This window comes from Gymnoscopelus microlampas, assembly GCF_963454915.1.
Source record: "Gymnoscopelus microlampas genome assembly, chromosome: 5".
NCBI lineage: Eukaryota > Metazoa > Chordata > Actinopteri > Myctophiformes > Myctophidae > Gymnoscopelus > Gymnoscopelus microlampas.
In genome coordinates, this window is record NC_139942.1 from 42,273,343 (window position 1) to 42,296,790 (window position 23,448).

The 23,448-nt window shown below is 41.1% G+C and overlaps 1 protein-coding gene across 1 annotated transcript; it reads right to left on the reverse strand.

Annotated features, from left to right (window-relative positions):
- Positions 1–13,834: 13,834 nt before the first annotated feature.
- Positions 13,835–22,465, reverse strand: LOC311045610 (vimentin-like). The gene is made up of 9 exons (XM_084057564.1): positions 21,849–22,465; positions 20,809–20,869; positions 17,681–17,776; positions 17,050–17,214; positions 16,637–16,762; positions 15,048–15,268; positions 14,437–14,480; positions 14,248–14,339; positions 13,835–14,135 (listed from the first exon to the last, which is right to left on the reverse strand). Exons 1-9 carry the CDS (start codon positions 22,391–22,393, stop codon positions 14,091–14,093), a joined length of 1,395 nt encoding a protein of 464 aa, XP_083913690.1. The 5' UTR covers positions 22,394–22,465; the 3' UTR covers positions 13,835–14,090.
- Positions 22,466–23,448: the final 983 nt, after the last annotated feature.

The following is a 23,448-nucleotide window of genomic DNA, read 5'->3' on the forward strand; positions in this document are numbered from 1 at the left end:
AAAAAAAATATATATATTTTAAAAATATTCTAACAACATAAATCTTGTATGGGGGTCTCAGGTACAAAGTATTTTCAGATGGGGGTCCACGGCCAAATACATCATATGTCAATTAGGGAGTCCCAGACATGAAAACATGTATGCAGGGGTCTATGCAAGGAACAGGCAGTCTGTTCGAGCTCCCTGCATTCATGTGCTGCCAAGCGGCAGGCACCACCTCTTCATAGATGTTTGGTACATCTTTTCCTTTGACGCCGTCTCCCAGGTCCCAGATAGCGGTGGATATGTAGGCCCTGCCGACACCCACTCCTGCTTCCAGTCTGCCGCCAGCATGTGTTTGTAGACAGGTCCTCTGGGATAGAACTGAGCATCTCTTGTGCAGCCTTATTGTATGGGTGACGGGACATGAGTCTGTTTGGAGGCAACGCTATCATAGTGGTGTCCTGCAGGATATGTCCGTCATGTTTCTGGGCGTTCCTTGCTAGAGCGAGGGTATTAGCAGCCTCTCATTGGAGGCCGGTCGAGGCAATTCCTGCTGCTACTGTAGGTCTGACAGGTAGAACACAGGCGTGGGCTACAGGCAACCAGTTAAAGTATGATCCAGAAAGAGTTGTTAATGACAGCATCAACCTTCACTGAAGAGTGACACTGTTCAATGCACTGCGACATGTAAGCAAATTTAGTTTCTAATGAAGAATAAGGAATTCAATTTGTTACGTGAAAAGTTTTGTTGTTGCAGGGGCAGTATTCTACATGTGCCTGGTAAGTTTATTGACTGAAAGTGCGGGGCTCAAAAAAAAATAGCATAATTTTTTCATCTCTAATTACAAAGTTATTGCAGCTGGTGTGACAGTACAGTACAACTATAAATAGTAATCTTCTCCATAATAAATTAAATATGTAAATTGAGACACTGTAGCAAAGACTGATATAACAGGGTGACAAAACAAAGGCAGTGACAGCTGTGGGAGTGCACACATGTGCATTCATATTCACTTCCAGTGCACAACTGGTTCTGCACATAAGGTCGCATTTTGCCCAATCTGATCCATCTAACCTGATATGAGTTTGACACTTTGACACAGAACCATAAAACCACAATGTGTCTGTGCATGATGCAAGGGTTCCCAAAGGGTGCCGGTATTATAAGTACAAAATGACTGCATTACAGAGAAAACAAACACATTGCCTTCCCTATTGATTCATTAATGCAATCTGCCAGCAACGTACCTTGGGCAGTTAGGAGGCAAAAACCTCTATAATCCCTCTCTGAGGGACTACAAACACAACCAGATGGCAATTAATGAATGGAGAGAGATTGCACTCACTCTGCCCACTGTGTCTTTCACTGGAAATGACAAAATCTCAGAGACAGAATATATCAATGCATGTCGGAGAGTGATGAAAACAAACAGTGCAGACCCAGGTGGCAAAATCACCATCATTACCCTGTACAAACACATTGCCAAACGAAACAGGTCAAACTATTTAATCAGATAACTTGTTTTTGCCAACAAAAAAAAAGGTTTGAGTTTAGCTACGCTCACACTATAGGATAACTGGGGAGATTTTGAGTTGTAAACGCCCCTCCAACTGACTGATGCTTGCAATGGGTCAGTAGGCGTACCCCAAAGATTTAAGTATGGGTTGAGGAGGTTTATCACCATGTTACAAATGTGTGAGAAGGTTTTGAAAAATAGATTCCAAGTATCTATTAAAGATTGGATATTTTGGACAATTTGCTGTTTGAATAGTGTGTAGACGGTGAACAATCTTAAACTGAATAAGCCCATGTCTAATACAAAATGATGAAGAATGGATACGCCCAAAGCTACGGTTCCATAGAAGTCTACTGGCATGTCTTTGCCTTTACTGCTCCCATGCCAACTTTGGATCTGTCCAAGATAGAGGTTTGATGTTTTGAATTATGTTATGTCATCTAAAAAAAGTACCTTTCTGGTAAGGGTGAAGGACCAGACCAGTCTTTATCTTGGTCGGAATACGTGGGAATGAGGAGTGTTAGTGTTGTTTTGCAAAACTACTGGTCTGAATATATCTAAACAAATTCATATTGGGAATGTTGTAGTTATCTGTAAGTAGGGGAAAAAACAACAAAATGATCGTCAATACAGAGGTTGCAAAAAAATGCAGGAAAGAGATGATTAGATATCAATGGGGGAAAACAACTTGTTTGGTTAAGATTAAAGTGATTTCTGAACAGAAACCAGATTTTAAGGGCCAGTGGGAGAACACAATACAATAATGACGGAGATGTTAGGGTGTGTGGCTGCAGTTCCACTTTTTGAAAGTGAAGATCCAAAATATTGTCATTGTCGGGTGGAAACCGTTCTTTTTTTATTATTATTTTAAACACGATTTAAATAGAGAAAATAGCTGATCTACAAGCTCGGGATGTGAGGTGTTGTGAGCTTGTATACAGTATCTGCTATTTTCACTACTTTTGTGTGACACTCTTGTATACTGAACTTAAGTAGGGTGTTCATTTAAGACAAAACATAAAAAGTTGAAATATGGAGATACAAGGTTTCTGCCCAACAGCAACGATATACACTTATATGTTCGCTCGGCTGAGCAGTATTAAAATAAAAGTTAGGGAGGCCGAGTCCTCCGTCATGTTTAGATCTTTACTAGTCCAATTACTGTTTAAACCATGATTTTGGTATGAAATCTGAAATCATCTGAAATAAGTAAAGGAATCTAGGCAACACTATCCTTTAATGGAGATTATGCGGCCCGCTGATAAAATGGGAAGAGATGGCCATCCCCTCAGATCTTGCTTTGCGTGTTTTAAGTGCACCTTAAAATTAGCTTGGTACAGATCTTTGAAAGAACGTGTAACTTTTATTCCCAGATGGGTAAAAACAGTTTCTTCCACTTTAAAAGGAGATTTTGCACAACTGGTTCTGCACATAAGGTCGCATTTTGCCCAATCTGATCCATCTAACCTGATATGAGTTTGACACTTTGACACAGAACCATAAAACCACAATGTGTCTGTGCATGATGCAAGGGTTCCCAAAGGGTGCCGGTATTATAAGTACAAAATGACTGCATTACAGAGAAAACAAACACATTGCCTTCCCTATTGATTCATTAATGCAATCTGCCAGCAACATACCTTGGGCAGTTAGGAGGCAAAAACCTCTATAATCCCTCTCTGAGGGACTACAAACACAACCAGATGGCAATTAATGAATGGAGAGAGATTGCACTCACTCTGCCCACTGTGTCTTTCACTGGAAATGACAAAATCTCAGAGACAGAATATATCAATGCATGTCGGAGAGTGATGAAAACAAACAGTGCAGACCCAGGTGGCAAAATCACCATCATTACCCTGTACAAACACATTGCCAAACGAAACAGGTCAAACTATTTAATCAGATAACTTGTTTTTGCCAACAAAAAAAAAGGTTTGAATTTAGCTACGCTCACACTATAGGATAACTGGGGAGATTTTGAGTTGTAAACGCCCCTCCAACTGACTGATGCTTGCAATGGGTCAGTAGGCGTACCCCAAAGATTTAAGTATGGGTTGAGGAGGTTTATCACCATGTTACAAATGTGTGAGAAGGTTTTGAAAAATAGATTCCAAGTATCTATTAAAGATTGGATATTTTGGACAATTTGCTGTTTGAATAGTGTGTAGACGGTGAACAATCTTAAACTGAATAAGCCCATGTCTAATACAAAATGATGAAGAATGGATACGCCCAAAGCTACGGTTCCATAGAAGTCTACTGGCATGTCTTTGCCTTTACTGCTCCCATGCCAACTTTGGATCTGTCCAAGATAGAGGTTTGATGTTTTGAATTATGTTATGTCATCTAAAAAAAGTACCTTTCTGGTAAGGGTGAAGGACCAGACCAGTCTTTATCTTGGTCGGAATACGTGGGAATGAGGAGTGTTAGTGTTGTTTTGCAAAACTACTGGTCTGAATATATCTAAACAAATTCATATTGGGAATGTTGTAGTTATCTGTAAGTAGGGGAAAAAACAACAAAATGATCGTCAATACAGAGGTTGCAAAAAAATGCAGGAAAGAGATGATTAGATATCAATGGGGGAAAACAACTTGTTTGGTTAAGATTAAAGTGATTTCTGAACAGAAACCAGATTTTAAGGGCCAGTGGGAGAACACAATACAATAATGACGGAGATGTTAGGGTGTGTGGCTGCAGTTCCACTTTTTGAAAGTGAAGATCCAAAATATTGTCATTGTCGGGTGGAAACCGTTCTTTTTTTATTATTATTTTAAAAACGATTTAAATAGAGAAAATAGCTGATCTACAAGCTCGGGATGTGAGGCGTTGTGAGCTTGTATACAGTATCTGCTATTTTCACTACTTTTGTGTGACACTCTTGTATACTGAACTTAAGTAGGGTGTTCATTTAAAACAAAACATAAAAAGTTGAAATATGGAGATACAAGGTTTCTGCCCAACAGCAACGATATACACTTATATGTTCGCTCGGCTGAGCAGTATTAAAATAAAAGTTAGGGAGGCCGAGTCCTCCGTCATGTTTAGATCTTTACTAGTCCAATTACTGTTTAAACCATGATTTTGGTATGAAATCTGAAATCATCTGAAATAAGTAAAGGAATCTAGGCAACACTATCCTTTAATGGAGATTATGCGGCCTGCTGATAAAATGGGAAGAGATGGCCATCCCCTCATATCTTGCTTTGCGTGTTTTAAGTGCACCTTAAAATTAGCTTGGTACAGATCTTTGAAAGAACGTGTAACTTTTATTCCCAGATGGGTAAAAACAGTTTCTTCCACTTTAAAAGGAGATTTTGCACAACTGGTTTTGCACATAAGGTCGCATTTTGCCCAATCTGATCCATCTAACCTGATATGAGTTTGACACTTTGACACAGAACCATAAAACCACAATGTGTCTGTGCATGATGCAAGGGTTCCCAAAGGGTGCCGGTATTATAAGTACAAAATGACTGCATTACAGAGAAAACAAACACATTGCCTTCCCTATTGATTCATTAATGCAATCTGCCAGCAACGTACCTTGGGCAGTTAGGAGGCAAAAACCTCTATAATCCCTCTCTGAGGGACTACAAACACAACCAGATGGCAATTAATTAATGGAGAGAGATTGCACTCACTCTGCCCACTGTGCCTTTCACTGGAAATGACAAAATCTCAGAGACAGAATATATCAATGCATGTCGGAGAGTGATGAAAACAAACAGTGCAGACCCAGGTGGCAAAATCACCATCATTACCCTGTACAAACACATTGCCAAACGAAACAGGTCAAACTATTTAATCAGATAACTTGTTTTTGCCACACAAAAAAAGGTTTGAATTTAGCTACGCTCACACTATAGGATAACTGGGGAGATTTTGAGTTGGAAACGCCCCTCCAACTGACTGATGCTTGCAATGGGTCAGTAGGCGTACCCCAAAGATTTAAGTATGGGTTGAGGAGGTTTATCACCATGTTACAAATGTGTGAGAAGGTTTTGAAAAATAGATTCCAAGTATCTATTAAAGATTGGATATTTTGGACAATTTGCTGTTTGAATAGTGTGTAGACGGTGAACAATCTTAAACTGAATAAGCCCATGTCTAATACAAAATGATGAAGAATGGATACGCCCAAAGCTACGGTTCCATAGAAGTCTACTGGCATGTCTTTGCCTTTACTGCTCCCATGCCAACTTTGGATCTGTCCAAGATAGAGGTTTGATGTTTTGAATTATGTTATGTCATCTAAAAAAGTACCTTTCTGGTAAGGGTGAAGGACCAGACCAGTCTTTATCTTGGTCGGAATACGTGGGAATGAGGAGTGTTAGTGTTGTTTTGCAAAACTACTGGTCTGAATATATCTAAACAAATTCATATTGGGAATGTTGTAGTTATCTGTAAGTAGGGGAAAAAACAACAAAATGATCGTCAATACAGAGGTTGCAAAAAAATGCAGGAAAGAGATGATTAGATATCAATGGGGGAAAACAACTTGTTTGGTTAAGATTAAAGTGATTTCTGAACAGAAACCAGATTTTAAGGGCCAGTGGGAGAACACAATACAATAATGACGGAGATGTTAGGGTGTGTGGCTGCAGTTCCACTTTTTGAAAGTGAAGATCCAAAATATTGTCATTGTCGGGTGGAAACCGTTCTTTTTTTATTATTATTTTAAAAACGATTTAAATAGAGAAAATAGCTGATCTACAAGCTCGGGATGTGAGGCGTTGTGAGCTTGTATACAGTATCTGCTATTTTCACTACTTTTGTGTGACACTCTTGTATACTGAACTTAAGTAGGGTGTTCATTTAAAACAAAACATAAAAAGTTGAAATATGGAGATACAAGGTTTCTGCCCAACAGCAACGATATACACTTATATGTTCGCTCGGCTGAGCAGTATTAAAATAAAAGTTAGGGAGGCCGAGTCCTCCGTCATGTTTACATCTTTACTAGTCCAATTACTGTTTAAACCATGATTTTGGTATGAAATCTGAAATCATCTGAAATAAGTAAAGGAATCTAGGCAACACTATCCTTTAATGGAGATTATGCGGCCTGCTGATAAAATGGGAAGAGATGGCCATCCCCTCAGATCTTGCTTTGTGTGTTTTAAGTGCACCTTAAAATTAGCTTGGTACAGATCTTTGAAAGAACGTGTAACTTTTATTCCCAGATGGGTAAAAACAGTTTCTTCCACTTTAAAAGGAGATTTTGAGTGGTAAACGATTCTCCCGACAATCAGGTTCCTGGTTCGAGGCTGATCAGAAGCGATTATCTGCCCAGATTATCCTGTAGTGTGAAGAGTCCAAAATCCAATCTTAAACCTCCTGCTCAATCATTTTCGTTATTTTATTTTCTGAATGATTACATACTGTCTGTGTGGGAACTAAGGCAGGTCTATAAGGAGACAGACATGAACTGATACACTAAAATGTGTCTTCCAAGACGAATCATAACCGTTCCTCCGATACCACCATAAGTTTAATCAGCTCTGTTGTTTACCTCTGCTAGATCTGAATGTATTGACTTTCAACTATACCAAGCTTGTTTTTGAGTCGAGAGAATGTGACTGATAACTTAGGGCTAGTACACACTGTTGGATATTTGCTCCGATTATGCTGTCGGTCATCATTTGCTCGCTGTGTGTGAAAGGCTCTGAGAGGATCGGGCCGCGATAATAGTGCTCGGCGATGCCTTTCCGAGCGTTTCTAGATATCTAGCAGGTTTGACATTTGGCTCTGTCGCTAACTGGACATCATACAGTATGAATGGAGTTGGGATCACTCTGCGAGGAGATCCGAGGGAGAGAGAGAGAGGGGGGAAGAGAGGGAGACAGAGAGAGAGAGAGAGGTTGAATGTAGACATAATATTCATATATTGAAGCACGGTGCAGGATTTTGCGGGCCTTTTCCACCCGCGCCCGCAAGATTTGCGCTGGAACCTGCGGGTACCACGGGATCCTGCTGCCGTTGCAGGGCTCTACTCTCAGCGTTGAGTCCTGTGAAATATCCTGCAGTGTGTGATCCCTTGTCGGCGATCAATCTTAATAGTGTGAAAACTACAACGATATATGACAGCCGATTTGAAGAAAGAGACTCATGTAGTGTGAAATGGGGTTAGGGTTAGGGTTAACGATCAGATGACTCCCCTACCATTTTGAAAGTCCTACAGTGTGTACCTGCCCTAACGGCCACAACAAACTACCAGCCTCAATCTCCTCCACACATTGACACTAATCGATGGATACCATGGTAGATTTTTGATTGTCTAATTCATCTCTAAAGAGCATCAGCTTCAGGACACTTTGGATTGTGCAATCTGTCCCAGAAGTGCATTACTATCATTCAAGACAACATCTACGCAATCAAAGAGAAAAACAAGCTCATTAGAGGTTTCCCCTCAAACAGTAAGGGCTGTGGAACGAGATGAGCGTGGACAGACTGTCCTTGTACCATTGTTACCACAGTGACAGTCAGGTATTGAGGCAGACAGGGAGCTAGTGAGTCTGCATTCTCCCTTGTTAATTAGTCCTTAGGGCCACCTTTTAAGAGTAATGTTGGCCTGTGTCACTAACCTGAGGGAGATGTGCTAACAAAACAGGCAGTGCTATTAACTTAAGTGTTATGTCAATGTGTGATCCTCTCACACTCAACAACCTGGAGAAAAATAGGTGGGGGCAGGGCTATCTTTCAAAGACAAAAATAACGGGCATCCTTCGTCTTCACTGCTGAGTCAAACTGCAAAAGCAGCAAAGTCATTAACGAAGAAGGTACTTATTTCTCATTAATAACCTGCTCCCCATTGGTTATCCCTTGCATAATATTTGGAGTTAAACCATGGAAAGGTAACTCCACAGCCCAAACCTCTACCAAAGTGATATTGTGTTTAAGACAACCAAAGGTGGTTTAGGCTAAATCTGAACACTCATGAACTTAAGAGTCAGACCTGTGCACCGGACTGCTGAACTCTCAATGGACAAGTCTAACCAGGATTTATGTGTCTGTATGTGTCTTCTTAGAGCAATGGGTTCTCAAACTTTTTAATTTCAAGGACCCCACTTTGAGAACCTCTGTCTTTAGAGGAAGTAGGTGAGAGCACAGCTGAAAGCCAGGGAGGAAACTCCTCACTGCCAGGTGCACCTCACCGGGGAGCAGGGAGGAAACATAACAGGACACACAGTCCCACGGCCATGGAAACGCAAAAGACAGATGGTATTTTCAGCCTATCCTCTGTGACACGTACAGTATGCTGGGAGTTGGAACAAGCCGGTGGTGAGGGAGAGAGGTGAACATAAGGGACAACCAGGGTAACTTGGGTGTGTGAGGCAGGAGGACACAGAGCCAAAGAAGTGGGGGAGAGGCGATCAAGAGAGAAGACCAGTGTTGGTGGACTCAGGCCCAGTACTTGAGTCAAAGTGGATAGTCCCTGGTCATATTACTATTAAGTTAAAGTTTCAACGTCTGGGTCCATTCATCCTGTCTGGGTTTATTTCTTAACCCATTCAATCCAGGAACGCATCTACAAATGTCTTCTAAATCCTAACAGGTTTCTGAAAAACGTATATTGCTATATCAGTGGTGCTCAAACTTTTTCATGTCAAGGACCCCCAAAATGATATGCATTTAGCCCCCATCTCAAAATATTTAGTTCCAGGAAAGATTTGCAAAGATTTGAGTTACAAATGTTTGCTTTAAAAATATATATATTCAAAGATTTGCACACATTTTCACGATTTAAAAAGAAAATAGCAGATCTACAAGCTCATAGTGCGGTGCCGCGCTATGAGCTTGTATATCTGCTATGTTTGAATAGCCAAATTGTAAAATAATGGTTATAGCTAAAATCTAAAATGACACAGATGCGTTCAGAGGTTCAGATTGAATGGGTTAATAATGACCTGCTCCCCATTGATAATCCCTTGCATAAAGTGATATTGTGCTTTAACCCATTAAGACCTGAGGCCGATTCAAAAAATACCTTCTAGAAGACAGTTTTCTGAAGAACTTAAGTTGCTATATCTCCGTTGTGGGGTAGAAAGAAACCTTGTATTTCCAAAACCGTTCCCTTTTTTATTATCATTTTTAAAACATTTTAAAATAGTGAAAATAGCCGATCTACAAGCTCACAACCTGTGAGTCTAAAATGGTTTTAATGGGACAACCAAAGGTGGTTTAGGCTAAATCTGAACACGCATGAACTTAGTGTCAGACCTGTGCACCGGACTGCTGAACCCTCAATGGACAAGTCTAACCAGGACTTAAGTGTCTGTGCCTTTTTAGAGCAGTGGTTTTCAAACCTTTTAATTTCAAGGACCCCCAAAGTAAAATGGATTTGGCTGTGGACCCCTATCTGAAAATATTTTGTGCTAGGGACCCCCATACAAGATTTGTGTTGTTAAAAATGTTCCAACATTTGTTGAAAATAGCAGATCTACAAGCTTAAGCTTGTAGATGGGCTATGTTCAAATAGCCAATGTATATGGTTACAGTGGTTAAACTCATATTGACACTGTATTAACTGATTTTGCTAGGGACCCGCCGTAACCCCCTCAAGGACCCCCGGGGGTCCCCACGCACCACTTTGAGAACCTCTGTCTTAGAGCAGTGGTTCTCAACCTTTTCAGGCCGTGACCCCCAGGTAAGTGATAAGCACTTGGTATGTAGGAGTTGAGGCATTCAATTTAGTTTGACTCGGTTCCACAGATAAATACTGTGAAAATAGCAGATCTGCAAGCTCCTTGCGAGGCGTGAGCTTGTAGATCAGCTATTTAAAAAAATGTTGCCTCTTTATTATATTATTTGACTATTTGGCCAATGTTTGACCAGTTTTTATAGTATAGTTTGTTGATTACGTTTGATGCAGTAGTGGTCTTTTTTCATTAGGTATTAAAAAAGGTCTTAAAAGTCATTAAATAGTCACTTCACTGTCATCTGGGGACCCCCCAAAATCCTGTGGGGACCCCCCTGGGAGTCCCGACTCCCGACCCACAGGTTGAGAGCCAGTCTTTAGAGGAAGCAGGTTAGAGCACAGCTGAGAGCCAGGGAGGAAACTCCTCACTGCAGGTGCACCTCACCGGGGAGCAGGGAGGAAACACAACAGTCCCACGGCCATGGAAACGCACAGTACGGATGGTATTTTCAGCCTATCCTCTCTGACACGTACGCTGGGAGTTGGAACAAGCCGGTGGTGAGGGAGAGAGGTGATAAGGGACATAAGGGACAACCAGGAGGAGATCCAAAAAAGTCGGGGAGAGGCGATCAAGAGAGAAGACCAAAGTACTCAGCCCCAGTACTTGAGTCAGAGTAGATAGTCCTGGTCAAATAGTACTATTAGACCAACGTTAAAGTTTCTCTGTTAAATTTGTGCTTGAGTTAAAGTACAAATTGAAAATACAAAATATTTAAAAGTACAAATTACATTTTCTTTTTTATATCAATGCATTGTTGTATTGATATTATTGGTTGTTTGATGTTGGTGTACATCTTTTTACTTCCATATGAATACTTACTCATCTGTGGCAAATAATAAGAGGGTTGGATGGACCACACAAATGTGTTTGAGTGCACTGTAGATGGGTTGGTTATCAGGCAACACGAATGATAAAACAGGTGTGTAGTAGGCCACTGGTTCTCAACGTGGGGTCTTGGGACCAACTCCAAGGGGTCCTTGAGGGGCTTCCAGGGGGTCCCCAGCAAAATGATTGATAGTTAGGATTAGGAACCAAAGTGACCCTTACAGGTTTGTAAATCAAATGTTTAACACTGGGGATTTTAGACTGTGTTTCCAGATTATGTAAAAATCCTATTAAATGGGGGCCTCTGCTATTTTTGAGAAATCGTTTTTAGAGAAAAGTTTTTGTGAATCTTTGAATATATCTTTTTTTATTTTGAGAGGGGAGTCCGTGTGGCCAAACACATATAATGTTGGGGTTCCTCATGACACGAAAAGGTTTGAGAACCACTGATATGAGAAACCTAGGTTTTTCAGAAAACTGTTAGGATTTAGAAGACATTTTTTGAATCTTAATGGAAATGAAACAACAGTTGGACATACCGCTCTGTTCAGAACACATTCCAAAACTGCTACTTTTCAGGAGTCATATTCAAAAATAGCAATTTTTAGCAATAGGTTCGAGCTTGTATATCTGCTACTTTAGGTATGGCTACTTTTGTGTGATGCTGTATTATGATCAAGTAGGGTGTTAATTTACGAAAAAACACAAAAAGTTAAAAAATGGACATAAGGTTTCTGCCTTCTAAATCCTAACAGTTTTCTGGAAAAACCTATGTTGCTATATAGCCTACATTAGGCTATATAGCAACTTTAATTTACGAAAAAACAAAAAAAGTTATAAAATGGAGATAAGAGGTTTCTGCCCCAGCAACAAAATGCCTTCTAAATCCTAAAAGTTTCCTGAAAAAAACTATGTTGCTATGTATATAGCTAAAATCTAATTAAATGGGTTAATAAATTAAAATGCAGTTGGTCATACCACTCTGTAGATCACACTCAGAAGGCTGCCTGTGTGGAGTTTGCTCCTTCGAGTCCGCCACAGTCAGCACGTCGGAGAGCGACGGTCCGGGTCGGCTGTGCGGTCCAACGGGTCCAACGGGTCCAGGCTGAGGCGACACGTCCAAGCCTCCGCTTTTCTTCCTGACCCGCTCCTCCTCCGAGTCGTGCTGCAGCTGCTCCGGTTCTGAGCCCACTTTCACCAACGCGTTCCTTGTCCTGGTCAACGCAGATGTCACAGAGCCCATTACCGAAGTGGAAGCCAATGTTAGGCTCTACTCTGCAGCTGGCAGTCAATTTTGTTTTATGGCAGCCAATATTTCATTTTATCCCAAATGTGCAAACTAAAGTCACTTGGGTCCAACTAGCTGGCTCTCAGAGCACAGAGAGATAACATGCGTTGGCTATGCTGTAAGCGTTGGCTATTCATGAAACACACTGCTTTGATATCCTAATTTGTGTCTTCATTTTTGATAAAAAATAAATAAATAAAAAATAGCAGCTAGTATTCAGGCACCCGCGCGTTTTAAGAAGATAAATATGCTTTCATCTCCCCGGCTGGCGCGCTTCCTTTTTGACACGTCACGACTCCAGCAGAAAGTTGTCCTCATGGCAAACTGATTGATCTCTCTCGGGGCAGAAGAAAACAGGCTCGCTAATTACCTGGCAGGTGTCCAGGATTATTAAAATGAACAGAAAATCAAGCACCCAATTAAAAATACTTTAACGCGTAAGCCTGCAGTTGAGTTGTTTCTGTTAATTCTGCGTTTGTAATGTGTCTGATGATTCTGGAGGGTATATGGGCTACCCTATTTTGGTCATGCATTCATTATCCATCTCCTTATGCATTTAGGGAGACTATAGTGAATTTATTAAATTAAAGCTTGAAATCATAGCAGCCTAGTCTACTATGCTTTTTGGTGAAATAGACACAACATAATTGACGCATCAACAACCAACAGATGGCAGTCACACCAAGGAGGTCCTCCACTAATATCAGAACAAACTTAGCCTACCTTTAGCTTACCTTTTCACAAGCCAATGGTCTACTTCAGTATTATGAGCTTTTCATGAAAGCAAACCTTTATTTGTAAATAGCTCTTTACTAATTAATATCAATCACACAGGTAGGCTATTTTCCTCCATTTTACAATGTTATCCAGATCTGCTTGAACAATGAACAGTAAGGCATGACCAAAAATATTATTACAAAATAGTTCTCAAAGTTGTTTGTGTCCCCAAAATAATATTTATTTGGCCACTGCAGACCCCCACCTGAAAATAGTTTGTGACTGGGCCCCCATACAAGAATTATGTTGGGGACCCCCTGGAACACCCTCAAGGACCCCTGGGGATCACCGGATCCCACTTGGAGAACCACTGGAATACTCAACTTCAGATTGGTTTTACCTATTACCAGATGGCCTTTTACAAAGTTCACTCAAAAGTATGTTTCTCAAGTCACTCTGTGCCTCAGTGACTTGAACATCAATATGTAGGCCACACATGAATTACCACAATAGCCTAATGTTTTAGTAATACCAGAGAGTAGTGACCAATAGTTATTATCGCCAATGTGAAAATGGCCAACCTGAAGAAAATGTACCATTTTAATGATGCCACTTCATTGTCAAGCTGTTTAAAACCAGAACACCCAGAATCATGAATTACTGTCTAAATGGTTTATTGCTGCTTACATCATGTGACTGTCACATCTTTTAGCATACATCATGTCTGGAAGCCTGCACATTGTACTGTTCAAAAATACTTTTTTGTTTTTTGTTACAAATTGACATTTTGTGAACCTCAAAAAGTATTTCTATTGTGCTAATGTAAGAGTTGTCTAAACAAATGTAACAAAGGACAATACTTTGAGCAGAAAAGGAAGCAAGACACTTTTTGCCTCAACTAAGGAGCATACTGGATATTCACATATAAAGGCACTTTTAGAAGCAATTTGCAGTTGGTTGGTTGGTTGGTTTGTTTGCTTGCTTGCTTGTAGCATCAGGGAAATGCATTTGTCCATTACGGCAGAGAATGGACATTTGGCATCTAAGATGGAGAGATTACTCCATATCGTCGTCATGGTCCTGGGTTGACTCATTGATCACCTGGTGAAGGACAAGGAGACAAGAGTTAGTGTGATGAGTGTGTTTCTGGCCTTTAAAATTGACCATCCGAAAATGTCAAAATTGACTGAGGGACACTTCAAGTTGATTCTACCTGACCATCCCTGGTCTCAATTGTCTTGATAAGGACCTTCTTGAATGATGTGCTTTCAACTTGAGGTTTGGAATCAATCATGGACATGGTTTCTGTGGTCATATGTGACAGGACGTAATGTGACATTATTAAGTGACAATCATCCACACTAAAATTAAACTTCTCAAAACAAGTGGAAGCCAAGCCTACCTCTCAGGTTTAGAGCAGAGAAATTTGGCAATGGGGTGGAGATTCTGAAAATGGAAGAGGATATTAATGAATTTAAGTAGACTACTACACTATTCAACCACACGAACCACAGTGTTCATATTCTTGGGCAAACATTCAGTGAGAATAGCAGATCTATAAGCTCACAACGCGTCGCGACACAACTCGCTGTGAGCTTGTAGATCGGCTATTTTTGCAGAAGAGATCTGGTGTAGAATAGACAGAAAAAAGGAGGTGGCCTAGTATAGACCCCTGGGGGGACTCTGTTCAATGACGTATATTGGGTTTAAGTGGTTTATTGCTGCATATTGGCTTAATTCAATAAACTATGAACACCATTCTACCATTTAGTCTCAGGGTAGTGGTTTGCTGACATGGTGATCATAAGACCTTTCCAGTGCTGTTTTCAATCATATTTATTTTACTTGTAAAACTTTCCATTACATTTTAAAGAGATCAATCATATCTCTCAAGTCTCAATTAAAGCCTCATAAAAAAGCAATCTTTAAAAGGTAGTTTTTAGGAAATTCCAGAATACATATATTTTTTTAGATGTTTGGTCTGACAGAAGCAAAACAATCTCAATCTCCCACCTGCTCTCCTCTCCTTCCAGCAGTTTCCTGTACGTGGCGATTTCAATGTCCAGGGCCATCTTGACGTTCAGGAGGTCTTGGTACTCCCGGAGGTGACGAGCCATCTCATCCTTCATGTGGCCGATGTCCTCCTCCAGACGGACAACGCTGTCTTGGTAACCAGACGTCTCCATGGAGAAGTTCTCCTCCACCTCTCTCAGCTGGCGCTCCAAGGACTCATTCTGGGATGACAGCCAGGGAGCGACACATACAGTAGGTGCAAAAAGGCGAAGTGGTTGTGCAAATTAATTCTGATAAGAACTCTGCGCATATGTGTTGTGTGTTCAGTTTAGGGTTGCAAAGGGCCTGAAGATTCCTGGAAAATGTTCTGACATTTTCTGAACAAATTAAACTTAATTAAACTAAAGCATATTTTAGTTAACCGCATGAACCCTAGTGTCCCTGTTCTGGACATAATAAGCAAACATTCTGCGAAAATAGGCAAACATTCTGCGAAAATAGCAGATCTACATGCTCACAACGTGTCGCAATACAACTGGTTGTGGGCTTGTATATTGGCTATTTTCAGCAAATATTTTTGGTTTAGAGGGAAAAAAGGAGGGGACCAGGTATAGACCCCTGGGGGACCCCGGTCAACAAGAATAGGGTTTAACTGGTTAAAAGTATGCCCTTTTAATTTAAATGCAATCTGGGAACCCATTTGGTTAAAAACAGGAACTCGGTTTGGCTCCTTCCCTTTCTTAGTCCACTTCCTCTCAGGTGCTTAGAGAGAGATTAATTCAAATTATACTATGCACTGCATTCAGCAGCACACTCTTCCATGTATCTGTATACAGATATGATTTGATGTTAATTTGATGTTCTTTTCCCTGTTTGGGAACACTCACACCAAGGCATGCAACAACAGGCTGTCCAATGATAGAGTTGGAAAACTGGTGGCCATTCAGGCAAAGTAGAGGTTCTTTGGGCCTGACACAGAGCCATCCTGACTAAGTGTGGATGGTGAAAATGATAATTGTGAAGATTGAGGAAGTCCATGCAGAGGATAATGGAGGCCTGAGAGGACTGTATTCCCAATACATTTCCACTAATTCCCAATGGGGAATATACACCTTGAATATCACCGGGATTTTGAAACCCTAGTCCAGTTACCCACATTATGCCCTTAAGGTCATTTGTCATCATACACCACCATTCTGTCTAGTCAGCTGTTTTGGCTCTTAAAGTGCTAGAATTGTCAGGGTGTAGAGCAGGACGCAGTCTAAAATTGTATTTTTCATGAACCTTCTTCTCTGCATCTTGTTTGCGATTCATTCTCTCGATCCCAAATGACTCACACTGCATGCTATTTATGTTTATATTTAATTTCAGAGCTGATGTTGGTATCCTAAACAGCTTGAAGCGATTGAACAGTTAATGGTTCAGGGTCTTAAGGAAACATTAACAAGAGCCATGACTGATAATGGGCAAATATGCTGTTTCTAGCATTTAGCCGGTAACTATAGCTACCTACCTGGCACCCTCTTGTTGCAGTTGATGTTGCAAAATTTATATTATCGTGCAATGGAAGTGTATCTCAGTATACTCACAGTTCCTTTGAGGGCATCCACCTCACATGTAAGTGACTGCACCTGGCGTCTGTATTCACTGGCGTCCTGTTTGGCCAATCTCAAAGCATCATTATTACGGGCAGCAGCTTCAGTGAGATCAGAAAACTGGCAATCAAAAGCACAGAATAGAAAAAAGAGAGGGAGGAGAGGAGAGAGATGTACCTTAAATCAGTCATGACTCAGACGTTGCATGGAGGGATAGAGGGCCAGATAGATTAAAATACAAAACGATGTGCATGGTCACAAGTGAGACCTGTATCCCCCACTCTGCCTGAACTCTGAAGTCAAGTACCACGCTGAAGCCATATCAGACTGGGGGGCCTTGAAATTAAAACAGTTAAGAATCACTGAACTACCACAACTTAATTCTCTCAGCTTTTTAGTTTCTATACCTTGGACTTGTACCATTCCTCAGACTCCTGAATGTTCTTGGTGGCCAGGCTCTCATACTGTTGACGGACATCCCTCAGAGCAGCGGTCAGATCAGGCTTGGCCACGTCCATGTCCACCTGCACATGCAGCTGCTCCTGGATCTGACTTTGTAGCTCCAGCAGCTCCTGCAAGGGCAAAAGTCCATTTATACTTTGTCGCACGACTGTGTCACTAGACAATACAGCGGATTTTCAACTGAAATAATTGTTGACGAGACGCAACAACTTTCTGACTGCAACAATTGGGTTCAAGAGAAGGGCTATGCGTGGGCAAGACTTTTGGCCAATGTATAATATTGTGATGGAACAACTACAATATACTCTTTGACTCGTTTAGTTCTCTTTATCTTGTGTGTGCGTAGAAAACTCTGCACCGAGGCCAAGATTTGCAGTAACAAGCCTTATATGGTACTAAAATATGCTGTGTCTAAGAGAATGCTCTGCCTTCTGAAAAAACTGATGTAACCATCCGATGTACTGAGACACTGAGACTCATTTGAGACTCATATCCTTAATTAGGTGTTTTTTCTGCAGTCGGTATGGTATGGTATGTCATGGCATGTCACTTTGAGGCACCACAACATATGCTTACCTCTTCATGCAGCTTCTTGAGGAAGTTGATTTCCTCCTGCAGTGACTCTACTCTCCTCTCCAGGTCCAGTCTAGCGAGGGCTGCATTGTCCACATCCTGTGCCATGACATTGATTCTCAATATAGGGTGACTTGTGTACAGTATGTGCATCAGGCACGTGCTGACACAGACAAACACACACACACACACACACACACACACACACACACACACACACACACACACACACACACGCACACGCACACGCACACGCACGCACACACACACACAGGTCGGCAAGGTCACATGCATCCAATACAAACCAAATGTTGTGGGTTTTCTTGTGGGTTTTTCTATCAACTCTCCATCAACTGAGAATCTTTCATGCACCCTGGGTGATTCGATTAAGGGAGATTGGCAGCATATGAGCTGTCAAGCCACTTGAGTTTAAACCGTATAATTGACTGTGTTCGCGTGCATGTGCATGTACGTGCGTGCGTGCGTGCGTGCGCATGTAGGCAGCCTGTCTCTAGCTATCTCACACCCCGGCACAACAGTGTGCTTTGTCAGTGCATTGGCTGGCTGGTAATTGAGGTACTGTATCAGCACATGAAGCAGCTCTAAATCCAAAAACAAAGTGTGCTATTCAGCACAGTTCCCCAGTGGTGGACAGTAACAAAGTACATTTACTTGAGTACTGTACTTACTATAAGCACAGTTTTTGACTATCTATACTTTACTTGAGTATTTGTAAAATAGGGTATATTTTGAAAACAATTATTTCTTTTTCTTTTTTATAATTGTGTTGTTGATTAATTTATAATGTATTTTTGTACTTTTGGTTGCAAAACACCAAATGTGTCTTTTGGGTCTCAAATGTTTTGGGAAGTTTTGGGAACCCCTGGTCTAACTTTAGCACTGTGATAATAATTTCTACGAGTATGGAGTTGTTCCAATAGTTCGTTGAATGCACGGAGGCTTCACTGCCATTTAAAAATGCTAAATGACTGTCCTTATGAACATAATTGGCCGTATTTGCGGGAGGGAAGCCGGGCACTCTCTGTTGCTGCACCAGCGACTTAGCCTATGGAAACCAGACGAATTGTCCGCAGTGATATTAGTCTGGCCATGCCAGGCTACCAGTGACTCCTACGGGGTGGGCACTGGCCTGTCAGCGGGGGGTAGACAGTGAGGAGTACTGTATTTTTGAGTGGTGCCAACCACTCCTATATCTGGCTTTGTCCGTGTGTCCGTATGTATGTATGTATGTATGTCTGTCCAATAAACAAACATTGATGACAACATCAATGTTTCAATACGGGGCTCATCAAAGGCACCACTCACTTCACACAGGGTGTGATTTTTTCATATGTGCTACATCCTCCTGGTGAAGGCTCTGGCACTGGCAAGTGAACCAAAATGGGCAGCAGTGACATGACTATACAGAAATGTGTGGGGAATTCATTCATTCAGGAATTGGCCTAACAACTAAAATTGGGAGAAAAGTTTGGAAAATAATTCAACTCAAAATGTATTTTAATAATAATAAGGTAAAAAACAGAACTTGCAGACTCTGTGGAGTGCCTCCCACAGTAAAATACTGTGTTAAACGTGAGGGTGTAACTGTCCACTTCTACACTCTGAGTTAATTGAACACTGAGGATTTCACTGTGCAGTCCCCATGCAGACAGTCACATCACATGGTGGCTTGTCATCTCGCTCTGATAACCACATTGGGTCGACACTGTTGTACTTGTAGCCAGAGCAGTCAGTCGGGCAAAAATGATCTCCTCTTATTGCTGGCCCGATTTAACCCAACAGTCACAACTTGGCCTTTTGTACCAGATGAGGGCTATAGCTCTGTTACAATGCTGTGTTGGATTAGGGTCAGAAGCTGCTGTTGTGTCATCAGGACAGCACATTCCTCTCCCCCTAGCTCATGATGACCCATAATTGGATAAAGGGAACCTAGGAGAGAATTTGTTTGAAAATGTGGCTCCTGGTAACAGTGCAGTGTGAAGATGTTTGCAAATGTTATGCTTTTCTTGGCCAAATTACTTACTTGTTGTTGTTGGTGTTTTTTTTGTTTGTTTACCAGAATAGGAATAATCATAAAAATAAGTACATTAAAAATAAATAAAGCTCAAGTTGCAGTGGTAAAATTCTTGCCCATGACCTGAGACATGTAAGTCATCTGTGGTGCCTCCGGCTTACCCAGGCATCCATATATGAAGACAATTGACTGGTTGCGAGATGGAAGCTGGGACTAGTGACTTCTACAGGTTGGTCAAGGCACCAGTTCAGTGGGGTGTGGAACTAGGAGGAATAGAGTGTACCTACGAATGCGTTACGTCCTCCCACTGAAACTCCTCACTCTCAGGTGAAAAGAAGCGGCCTTGATATCAGGAGATGTAATTGTCTGTGCTCTCCCTCGGATCAACTATAGGAGCTATCCCGTATGTCAAAATAAACCAATACATCCATGCTCAGACCTGCACCTAAACCAGCTAAATATTATTGCTCAAATGTCCAGTTGCTGTTGATTCAAGTCCTGGGGAGCCCATTGACAAAAGGAAAAAAGAGGCCAAGCCAAAACACTGCTGGTTATAAAAATATACAGTATACAGTATACTGTTGTACCTGTACATCCACAGATTCACCACAGCCACAGTGTTTTCTTTGTGGCAAAAATAATGATCTAAAAGAACAAAAATCTCATTCTCACTGCAACCTAATTTTGGTTGAAACTATGATTGACAAGAAAGCAGGCGACACATTCAAGACAGTTTCAATACCAAACAACACTGTGTACTCCTGTCAGATCGATGATATGTCCATTAATATTGTTGGTTAGTAGGCCTAATAGAACACATTTAGAAGAATCATCAAAACAAATTAGTGAGGGGGTTCTATCAAGCATGGCAAAACAGCTCAAGGAGTACATAAGACATCACATTTGGAAACCACTGGAGTAGAATACACAGGAATTGGAAAAAAAGGAATTGGAATTGGAAAAAAAAAGAAGAAGAAAGAAAAGAAGGGGAAAATTACATCCGCAATTACATGGGGCAAGTGTTTCCGTTTACATTTTTGCTGTGAGGTAATGAGACGCTTTATGAATTGTGCTTTCCACAGTCAAGTGTTCATACCTGTCTGAAGCTCTGCATGTTTGCTTCTGCCTCCTCCCTCAAGCCTATTTCCTCCTGCAACCTAGAACGAGAGAGAGAGAGAGAATGTTGCTAACATTCTATGTCACCTATAGGACCACTTGCTATTTATTCTCTGCCCTCTCCCCAACTCTTGACTGCATTTATTTTAACTCTTCTACTACTTCTCATTCATTGATGCAAACCTTCAGTGAAAAGGGAGGGGAGGAGAGGGTGTGGTGGAGTGGTAGGGGCTTTTCAGTGAGCCACAAAGCTGGTGCTACGATGAAATTCGGCACAGTATGCAAAATGTGCATGTGATGCACAATTGCACATTTGCTTGATAAACCTGTAGCCTAGGCTACTTAACTTGAAGAATGCTGATGTCAAGTCAGATAGATGTAGGCCACTGGCTACATCCATTCAATGGCTGCATTGGAAACTACAAGTGCAATAAATAAATACTAGACAGACACAGACAGACAGACAGACAGACAGACAGACAGACAGACAGATAGACAGATAGACAGATAGACAGATAGACAGACAGACAGACAGACAGACAGACAGACAGATAGACAGATAGATAGATAGATAGATAGATAGATAGATAGATAGATAGATGGGTAACAGGATAGGTGGGCACTAGGGGCACTTGGGCACCTTGATGTAAAATTGGCTATTGTGTCCAAAATATTAAAAAATAATATATATATTTGGAAAATGTTTTTAATTAAAGTAAAATATAGATGATTAGAACATGCTTAAACATTTTTAAGGTCTAATATTTCTACAATTGCTATACAAATTGCTACAAAACCCGTATATCCAGTCATTTTGGGGCATAAAAAGAAGTTGAAGGATAAAATTAAGTTTGATATAAATGATGTACCTTGCATATATTACTTTTAAAGTTTTCAAACATATATATGTCTTTAACATTTTGGACAAAATAGCCAATTTTGCGAGGTGCCCAGATGTCCTTAAGTGCCCAATGCCCACCTATCCTGTATCCGATAGATGATAATGATATCACATCATACTTGTCTTTCAGGGTCTCGATGTCATCTGTGAGGTTATCCCGGTGCACCTCCACTCGGGCTCTCTCGTTAGTGAGCAGGTCCACCTGACGCCTGAGCTCCCTCATCTCCTCCTCGTACAGGTCCCCGATGCGGGACGTGCCTTTGCCCCGGAGCTGGTCCAGCTCAGCCTGCAGGATCTTGTTCTGCTGCTCCAGGAAGCGCACCTTCTCTATGTAGCTGGCGAAGCGGTCGTTGAGGGATTGCATCTGCACCTTCTCGTTGGTGCGGTTGGTTTTGAATTCGGTGTTTATGGCGTCGGACAGGGAGAAGTCCACCAGGTTGTCCGACGACAGCCGGGGCATGGCCGAGGCGCTCCGCACCCGCTGGGTCTTGGTCGCGTAGACGGTCGGTGCGGAGGAGAGACCGAAGGAGACCCGGGATGAGGAGGCGCGCATCGGACTGGAGAACTGGCGGCTGGAGTAAGAGGACCTGCTGTTTACTTGTTGTCTCTCCCCGCTGAACATCTTTCTGTAGGAAGACTGCTGGGTTCCTGTTTTGAAAGACATCTTGTCAGGCGAGTAGTTTAAGGTCTATTCAATGCAGTTAGAATAGATTAATGTCGTCCTCCTCGGGTTCGGTCCAGCTCCTGTATCCGTGGAGTTCGCCCCTGGTCCAAGAAATGTCGCTGGACGGGACGACCTGTTATTTATAGCACTGTTTCCCAAACAGTGGGTCGGGACCCATGTTTGGGTCGTGGACAAAAAAAAAAATAATAATAATAAATATATATATATATATATATATATATATATATATATATATATATATATATATATATATATATATATATATTGATCTATTTTATTTTATTTTTAAGTTTAAACTAAAAATATCACAACTTTCATCAATTAAGACAATTTCATTTTTTTTTTTCCAAAAGTATTTCATGAATAAAATGAAAAGTTTAAGAAATAGTGAAAATAGCAGATCTAACTAAGCGACGTGTGGTGAGCTTGTAGTATTGCTATTTTCAATGGTTTGGGTTTCGGGAATTTCTCTTTTGGGTCTTTGAGCTAAAAAGTTTGGGAACCTCTGATAGCTAAAGTATAAAATAAGGTGAAAGTGTTGTAGTGATTTACTGATGCTATATTAATGAACTAATTTAGCTGGGGACGCCCTGGAACTCCCTCAAGGACCCCATTTTGAGAAACAGGGCTATCTTAATTCAATTAAGACAGCTGAAGACTGTATGTACAGATATACTGTGTGTGTGTGTGTGTGTGTGTGTGTGTGTGTGTGTGTGTGTGTGTGTGTGTGTGTGTGTGTGTGTGGCATAAAAGCAGTTTGATGCTAATTGTCACACTTCTGAAATCACCTTGTACCGTTTGGTGACAATTGGTTAAAAATGTATCCTCTTTCTGTAACTAATAATTTAAAAATAATTTAGTTATTGATTCTGTCACTGTACATTTGAAATTTGAAATAGGTCCTATTTCCTCTGCCTTTATACCCATCCTAACTATTGGAGCAGTGGCAAATAGTGACATTTGTAGCTTTTGTAGGCAGTGTACTCTCTATGGATCTAATTGCTTTTGGCTCTGTGATGTGTAGAGTCCCCTAT